At 38.4% G+C, this 10000-nt stretch overlaps 2 protein-coding genes across 3 annotated transcripts in view; both read right to left on the bottom strand.

Moving 5' to 3' along the window:
• nectin4b (nectin cell adhesion molecule 4b) overlaps positions 1-2530 on the bottom strand; it is a 35281-nt gene extending 32751 nt beyond the window's left edge. For both annotated transcript variants that reach the window (XM_079876980.1, XM_079876981.1), the window contains exon 1: positions 2212-2530. In XM_079876980.1, the coding sequence (XP_079733106.1) occupies positions 2212-2260 (49 nt within the window). In that variant the 5' untranslated portion in view covers positions 2261-2530. The remainder of the gene's footprint in view (positions 1-2211) is intronic.
• A 219-nt stretch (positions 2531-2749) lies between these two features.
• The window catches only part of fcer1gl (Fc receptor, IgE, high affinity I, gamma polypeptide like), a gene marked incomplete at its 5' end in the record, with an annotated part of 17726 nt that continues 10475 nt past the window's right edge, over positions 2750-10000 (bottom strand). The window contains one exon of the mRNA XM_079876800.1: positions 2750-3782. Within this exon, the coding sequence (XP_079732926.1) occupies positions 3711-3782 (72 nt within the window). The 3' untranslated portion in view covers positions 2750-3710. The remainder of the gene's footprint in view (positions 3783-10000) is intronic.

Below are 10000 nucleotides of genomic sequence, written 5' to 3'. Positions count from 1 at the left end.
TACTAAGAAATATTATTGGCAGATATATGAGATTATGATGCTTGTAATATAAGCCAATGAGATCTTTATATCAGTATAGCAGATACTTACATAAATGCATATATGAATTATCTGCCAATAATATTTCTTAGTAAGATGATATTTAAATGCTTAGTTTTATGATCAAATCTCTGTAGTTTTAAAATGTATAATACAATGATGATGAACAAATACACCTTCCTCAAAAGCCTGATGATCATATTTGATACTCATGATTATTCTATAAAATGATGATGGATAATCAATTAAACCGAAGCTGCTTCAGTCCAGATGAAATATTACTAACAATATCAAAGTTATTCTTACATTTACTTGATAAAAGCAGCTCAGATTCGACACAGAAAGACTCGTGAAGCTCGAGCTGAAGGAGGAGTTTGTACAGGTATAATAAAAGACGTTTACTGGATAAAAGAGTGTAAACTGGACTGGAGAAGATCGAGTGCAACAGGTTCATCAGATCATGTTGATAAGTTATGATCAGATATGTATGTTTCGAGTAAAGCTGCATTACATTCTACAGGGAAATGTTTCTGCTCAGGAGACTCGATGAGTTCTCAGCCAGGTTTAATTTACATATCAACACCTCCTCAGATATTCCTCATAAACATGGATCAAAACACACTCAAACGAGTCACTAGTTTTCATGCAGTGAATAATGAATGTGAAGCAGAGAAATGTTCAACTTCAGTATCTGAGCAGAGATGGGAGACACACTCGAGACCTCTCTGAAACCGTTCATCCCGGATATTTCTGCTGATTTTGCACTATTGTGGAACAGTTGGATCTCCACTTCATGTAGAACCAGCACACACTCGCATTTCAAAGTGAGAGAATGAGACAGAGAGAGAATGTCATCTTGCAGTTCCGGTTATTGTTTGTCTTCGTCTCAGCTGACACACACACTGAACACAAACACACCGAACACACACACACTGGCACGCCACTCGTTTACAATAACAATACATACCTTTACCTTCACACACACTCACACAGGTTTGTTTTGCTATACTTGTGAGGACCTCCATTGGCGTACTGGTTTTTATACTGTACAAACTGTATATTCTCTCCTCTAACACTAACCCTACCCATCACACACACACACACACACACACACACACACACACAGAGAGAGAGAGTAACTAGAGGTTAAATTAGACCGGATTGTAGGAACCGGTCTTTGGTCAAGCTGTATTTCATTCAGAGAATCACATCACTGCATTTCTGGACCACAATCAATTAGAGAATGCTCATCGTTAAACTCATTTAAGTATAATTTTAAGAAATGGCTTCATAATCAACAATGTGAACATTATTGCTGCTTCCTCTACTATTACTATTAATAATTTCATTATAATTAGTTATATTTAACTCATAAAAACTCACATTTTTATTATTATTGTGTACATATATCTCGTCTTTTTGTATATCAATTGTATTTTACAGAGTTGTTTACATGTTCTAGTTCTATTATTGTTATAATTGTTTTAGCCTCTTCTCTAGTTTTAGGCCTCATAACATCTGGCAGAGGGACTAGCGATGAAATCTAGCCTTCGGGCTAATCTGGGTACATTTACATTCACGAATGTTGGTTATTGTACACAGTCCCTTTTCTAAATAAATACACACACACACACAACACACACACACACACACACACACACACACACACACACACTCACTCACTTCCTCCACGACAGTCATAAATAAGTGAGTAATGGTTTTTGAGGCTGGTTGAACTTTACCGACAGAAGAATGTCACTGCACCACATAGCAGATCTCTCTCACACACACACTCACACACACCGAAACACAATTTATGGACTCCCTGCTGAAAAAACACACAGCTAAAACACAACTATACGTGTGGCTGGTTTTAGTGGGTTTGTTGCAGTATTTATTAACATTTGTGAACGTTTATTAATAAAAACACAACGGTTTATTGTCATGTCAATCAATGCATTAACTTAATGTTAACAGATAAAACTTTTGATTTCAACAATGCATTAGTAATTTAATTAACATAAACTGATTACTAAATATTAGCAATGTACTAATGTTAACAAAAACCCTATAGTAAAGTGTTACCGTAATTTACAAAATAGCCTATAACCAAACTGACTGACTAATACACACTACTCGAGTCCTCAGCAGTGTTTGAGTTTTTTGTCTTACCCATCAATGTGAAGAGGATCACACAGATGAAGCTCAGTAGTTTCGTCATGTTTCTGATTTATTCTCTCAGTGTATTTCTCTGTTATTCCTCCTCATGTTCTCACGCGCTTTTCTGTTCATCCATGTTAAACTGTGTTCTTCAGATCCGCCATTTGTCAGCATTAAAGGAATAAAAGCAAAATACAAGCTGAGTTTCTACAGGAAGATCCAGAGGCTGATAAACTCATCATTAAACTCTGTTTGAAGTCTGTGTTCAGGTGAGCGTTCACACACACCTGCGTGTTCACGTGGGCTCCACCCACCTCTGGGCACGCGCACGTGCGCGCACACTCTCTCTCTCTTACTGACCTTTGGTTTGTGCACTAAACTATAAACTTATATTTTTTTCTCTTGAAATCAGACCTCTGTGGGGGATTTGAAGTGATTTCTGGAAAACTCTTCTCTCTGAAGCTGTTAGAGCCGAAGTGAAGTTTGAGGAATTCGTGGCTTTTGTTTGGTTTGGTGTTTTGTAAAGTAGAAATGAACAGGACAAACCAGTCAAGCAGCGAATTCTTGACATTTAATGAACATACCCACAAACAGGCAAATTATTTAAACTCTAATCTAGAGAGATATAGGCTACAAAGTTTGTTTATACTTTATAGTAAACAATTTAATGTTATTGTTATTATTTCATAAGTAATTTGTATTTTTTTTATCATTAACATCATCTAAACATTTAAATTACACGATTGTATATTTATGCAGGAGTTATTTGTGTTCTTCTAATTTGATTGGTCACGTGGTGTATCAAAGCTGATTGAAATAGTTGTAAGTTTTGACCAGGAGCGAGTTAATGATTTAGTTTATTTCACAATAAACATTTCCCAACTGTTGTATTGCGACACCTGCTGGTCAACTGTATATTTAAAATAGACATGAGAAGAGCTCAAGCATCAACTAGAACAGGGAGGTAGCCTGGGAAAACCCAGACAACTTCCGGCAAATTCAGATTTCCTCGAGAAGTAGTCTGGCAAAGAGCTCATTCAAGCCCATTTCCATGGCCTAGAAATCGCGGCACCAATCAGAAACGTTGAGGCGGGCTTTACACAATGACGATCGCTCTGATTGGTTTTAGGTCTATCCAAATGCGCCCAGAGGCATTTGAGCGACGTCCGTTGGTGACGCCCCTTTGGAAATGATTTGTCTATGGAGCTTTGCCAGACCATAACTCAGTTACTACTGAGAATGGTCTGGTTTTAACCAGGCTAACAGGGAGGGATTTAAGAAAGTCTTTTATTTAAATTAGAAATAAGAATATTTTTTACTCATTTTATACAGTAACAAGGAAAATTATTGGACACTGTTCAAGTTAGAAATATATTATTAAAAATGTATTATGCTAATTGGCAATGAGAGCCTTACACACACATTGTACAAATTAACAACGTCAAACAATGACAACAGAGCAGAACTGGAGATTAACGAAGCTTAATTATGTAGAAAGCATTCGGGTGTTCTCAGGGCAGAGGCTTCTTTTTCATCCCAGGATGAAGAGTGTCGTAGGTGTCCTGATCACGACGGCCCAGATCCTGAGGAACGACACACACTGATCAGTCACACACAATCTCTGACAGTCATAAATCATAATCAGACCACAGTCATTCACTCATCAGACTCTCTGACGCTCATAAATCATAATCAGACCACAGTCATTCACTCATCAGACTCTCTGACAGTCATAAATCATAATCAGACCACAGTCATTCACTCATCAGACTCTCTGACAGTCATAAATCATAATCAGACCACAGTCATTCACTCATCAGACTCTCTGACAGTCATAAATCATAATCAGACCACAGTCATTCACTCATCAGACTCTCTGACGCTCATAAATCATAATCAGACCACAGTCATTCACTCATCAGACTCTCTGACAGTCATAAATCATAATCAGATCACAGTCCTTCACTCATCAGACTCTCTGACAGTCATAAATCATAATCAGACCACAGTCATTCACTCATCAGACTCTCTGACATTCATAAATCATAATCAGACCACAGTCATTCACTCATCAGACTATCTGACGCTCATAAATCATAATCAGATCACAGTCATTCACTCATCAGACTCTCTGACAGTCATAAATCATAATCAGACCACAGTCATTCACTCATCAGACTCTCTGACGCTCATAAATCATAATCAGACCACAGTCATTCACTCATCAGACTCTCTGACGCTCATAAATCATAATCAGACCACAGTCATTCACTCATCAGACTCTCTGACGCTCATAAATCATAATCAGACCACAGTCATTCACTCATCAGACTCTCTGACAGTCATAAATCATAATCAGACCACAGTCATTCACTCATCAGACTCTCTGACGCTCATAAATCATAATCAGACCACAGTCATTCACTCATCAGACTCACTGACGCACATAAATCATAATCAGACCACAGTCATTCACTCATCAGACTCTCTGACACTCTTAAATCATAATCAGACCACAGTCCTTCACTCATCAGACTCTCTGACGCTCATAAATCATAATCAGATCACAGTCATTCACTCATCAGACTCTCTGACAGTCATAAATCATAATCAGACCACAGTCATTCACTCATCAGACTCTCTGACGCTCATAAATCATAATCAGACCACAGTCCTTCACTCATCAGACTCTCTGACAGTCATAAATAATAATCAGACCACAGTCATTCACTCATCAGACTCTCTGACAGTCATTAATCATAATCAGACCACAGTCATTCACTCATCAGACTCTCATAAATCATAATGTGTCTGAGTACTCCGTAAAATTTCTGCACGCTGGCGGCTGAGTGCCAATGGAACGAGGAGGCGCAGTGGGACATGTTCCTGCCTGGGCTGGCTGACCATGTCCAAAGAGAAATCTACGCGCTGGACCTTCAGACTCTCTCACAGTCATAAATCATAAATCATAATCAGACCACAGTCATTCACTCATCAGACTCTCTCACAGTCATAAATCATAAATCATAATCAGACCACAGTCATTCACTCATCAGACTCTCTCACAGTCATAAATCATAAATCATAATCAGACCACATTCATTCACTCATCAGACTCTCTGAAGGTCATAAATCATAATCAGACCACAGTCATTCACTCATCAGACTCTCTCACAGTCATAAATCATAATCAGACCACAGTCCTTTACTCATCAGACTCTCTGACGCTCATAAATCATAATCAGACCACAGTCATTCACTCATCAGACTCTCTGACGCTCATAAATCATAATCAGACCACAGTCCTTCACTCATCAGACTCTCTGACACTCGTAAATCATAATCAGACCACAGTCATTCACTCATCAGACTCTCTGACATTCATAAATCATAATCAGACCACAGTCATTCTCTCATCAGACTCTCTGACAGTCATAAATCATAATCAGATCACAGTCATTCACTCATCAGACTCTCTGACATTCATAAATCATAATCAGACCACAGTCATTCTCTCATCAGACTCTCTGACAGTCATAAATCATAATCAGACCACAGTCATTCACTCATCAGATTCTCTGACAGTCATAAATCATAATCAGACCACAGTCATTCACTCATCAGACTCTATGAAGGTCATAAATCATAATCAGACCACAGTCATTCTCTCATCAGACTCTCTCACAGTCATAAATCATAATCAGACCACAGTCATTCACTCATCAGACTCTCTGACAGTCATAAATCATAATCAGACGACAGTCATTCACTCATCAGATTCTCTGACAGTCATAAATCATAATCAGACCACAGTCATTCACTCATCAGACTCTATGAAGGTCATAAATCATAATCAGACCACAGTCATTCACTCATCAGACTCTCTCACAGTCATAAATAATAATCAGATCACAGTCATTCACTCATCAGACTCTCTGACAGTCATAAATCATAATCAGACCACAGTCATTCACTCATCAGACTCTCTGACAGTCATAAATCATAATCAGACCACAGTCATTCACTCATCAGACTCTCTCACAGTCATAAATCATAATCAGACCACAGTCATTCTCTCATCAGACTCTCTCACAGTCATAAATCATAATCAGACCACAGTCATTCACTCATCAGACTCTCTCACAGTCATAAATCATAATCAGACCACAGTCATTCTCTCATCAGACTCTCTCACAGTCATAAATAATAATCAGATCACAGTCATTCACTCATCAGACTCTCTGACGGTCATAAATCATAATCAGACCACAGTCATTCACTCATCAGACTCTCTGACACTCATAAATCATAATCAGACCACAGTCATTCACTCATCAGACTCTCTGACATTCATAAATCATAATCAGACCACAGTCATTCTCTCATCAGACTCTCTGACAGTCATAAATCATAATCAGACCACAGTCATTCACTCATCAGACTCTCTGACGCTCAGAAATCATAATCAGACCAGTCATTCTCTCATCAGACTCTGACATTCATAAATCATAATCAGACCACAGTCATTCTCTCATCAGACTCTCTGACGCTCATAAATCATAATAAGACCACAGTCATTCACTCATCAGACTCTCTGACGCTCATAAATCATAATCAGACCACAGTCATTCACTCATCAGACTCTCTGACGCTCATAAATCATAATCAGATCACAGTCCTTCACTCATCAGACTCTCTGACACTCATAAATCATAATCAGACCACAGTCATTCACTCATCAGACTCTCTGACATTCATAAATCATAATCAGACCACAGTCATTCTCTCATCAGACTCTCTGACAGTCATAAATCATAATCAGACCACAGTCATTCACTCATCAGACTCTCTGACGCTCATAAATCATAATCAGACCACAGTCATTCACTCATCAGACTCTCTGACAGTCATAAATCATAATCAGACCACAGTCATTCTCTCATCAGACTCTCTGACAGTCATAAATCATAATCAGACCACAGTCATTCACTCATCAGACTCTCTGACAGTCATAAATCATAATCAGATCACAGTCATTCACTCATCAGACTCTCTGACAGTCATAAATCATAATCAGACCACAGTCATTCACTCATCAGACTCTCTGACGCTCTTAAATCATAATTAGACCACAGTCATTCACTCATCAGACTCTCTGACGCTCATAAATCATAATCAGACCACAGTCATTCACTCATCAGACTCTCTGACACTCTTAAATCATAATCAGACCACAGTCATTCACTCATCAGACTCTCTGACAGTCATAAATCATAATCAGATCACAGTCATTCACTCATCAGACTCTCTGACACTCTTAAATCATAATCAGACCACAGTCATTCACTCATCAGACTCTCTGACGCTCATAAATCATAATCAGACCACAGTCATTCACTCATCAGACTCTCTGACGCTCATAAATCATAATCAGACCACAGTCATTCACTCATCAGACTCTCTGACATTCATAAATCATAATCAGACCACAGTCATTCTCTCATCAGACTCTCTGACAGTCATAAATCATAATCAGACCACAGTCATTCACTCATCAGACTCTCTGACGCTCATAAATCATAATCAGACCACAGTCATTCACTCATCAGACTCTCTGACAGTCATAAATCATAATCAGACCACAGTCATTCTCTCATCAGACTCTCTGACAGTCATAAATCATAATCAGACCACAGTCATTCACTCATCAGACTCTCTGACAGTCATAAATCATAATCAGACCACAGTCATTCACTCATCAGACTCTCTGACAGTCATAAATCATAATCAGACCACAGTCATTCACTCATCAGACTCTGACAGTCATAAATCATAATCAGATCACAGTCATTCACTCATCAGACTCTCTGACACTCTTAAATCATAATCAGACCACAGTCATTCACTCATCAGACTCTCTGACGCTCTTAAATCATAATCAGACCACAGTCATTCACTCATCAGACTCTCTCAGTCATAACTCATAATCAGACCACAGTCATTCTCTCATCAGACTCTCTGACAGTCATAAATCATAATCAGACCACAGTCATTCACTCATCAGACTCTCTGACGCTCATAAATCATAATCAGACCACAGTCATTCACTCATCAGACTCTCTGACAGTCATAAATCATAATCAGACCACAGTCATTCTCTCATCAGACTCTCTGACAGTCATAAATCATAATCAGACCACAGTCATTCACTCATCAGACTCTCTGACATTCATAAATCATAATCAGACCACAGTCATTCACTCATCAGACTCTCTGACATTCATAAATCATAATCAGACCACAGTTATTCTCTCATCAGACTCTCTGACAGTCATAAATCATAATCAGACCACAGTCATTCACTCATCAGACTCTCTGACGCTCATAAATCATAATCAGATCACACTCATTCACTCATCAGACTCTCTGACATTCATAAATCATAATCAGACCACAGTCATTCACTCATCAGACTCTCTGACAGTCATAAATCATAATCAGACCACAGTCATTCACTCATCAGATTCTCTGACAGTCATAAATCATAATCAGACCACAGTCATTCACTCATCAGACTCTATGAAGGTCATAAATCATAATCAGACCACAGTCATTCACTCATCAGATTCTCTGACAGTCATAAATCATAATCAGACCACAGTCATTCACTCATCAGACTCTATGAAAGTCATAAATCATAATCAGACCACAGTCATTCACTCATCAGACTCACTGACGCTCATAAATCATAATCAGACCACAGTCATTCACTCATCAGACTCTCTGACAGTCATAAATCATAATCAGACCACAGTCATTCACTCATCAGACTCTCTGACAGTCATAAATCATAATCAGACCACAGTCATTCACTCATCAGACTCTCTGACACTCTTAAATCATAATCAGACCACAGTCATTCTCTCATCAGACTCTCTGACGCTCATAAATCATAATCAGATCACAGTCATTCACTCATCAGACTCTCTGACATTCATAAATAATAATCAGACCACAGTCATTCACTCATCAGACTCTCTGACGCTCATAAATCATAATCAGACCACAGTCATTCACTCATCAGACTCTCTGACATTCATAAATAATAATCAGATCACAGTCATTCTCTCATCAGACTCTCTCAGTCATAAATCATAATCAGACCACAGTCATTCTCTCATCAGACTCTCTGACAGTCATAAATCATAATCAGACCACATTCATTCTCTCATCAGACTCTCTGACGCTCATAAATCATAATCAGACCACAGTCATTCTCTCATCAGACTCTCTGACGCTCATAAATCATAATCAGACCACAGTCATTCACTCATCAGATTCTCTGACATTCATAAATAATAATCAGATCACAGTCATTCACTCATCAGACTCTCTCAGTCATAAATCATAATCAGATCACAGTCATTCACTCATCAGACTCTCTCAGTCATAAATCATAATCAGACCACAGTCATTCACTCATCAGACTCTCTGACGCTCATAAATCATAATCAGACCACAGTCATTCACTCATCAGACTCTCTGACATTCATAAATAATAATCAGATCACAGTCATTCACTCATCAGACTCTCTCAGTCATAAATCATAATCAGATCACAGTCATTCACTCATCAGACTCTCTGACATTCATAAATCATAATCAGACCACAGTCATTCACTCATCAGACTCTCTCAGTCATAAATCATAATCAGACCACAGTCATTCACTCATCAGACTCTCTGACATTCATAAATAATAATCAGATCACAGTCATTCACTCATCAGACTCTCTGACATT

Source organism: Squalius cephalus (genome assembly GCF_949319135.1).
Source record: "Squalius cephalus genome assembly, chromosome: 7".
NCBI classification, from domain to species: Eukaryota; Metazoa; Chordata; class Actinopteri; order Cypriniformes; family Leuciscidae; genus Squalius; species Squalius cephalus.
The sequence above is the reverse complement of the archived record's forward strand: the minus strand, read 5'-3'. Positions and strand labels throughout refer to the sequence as shown.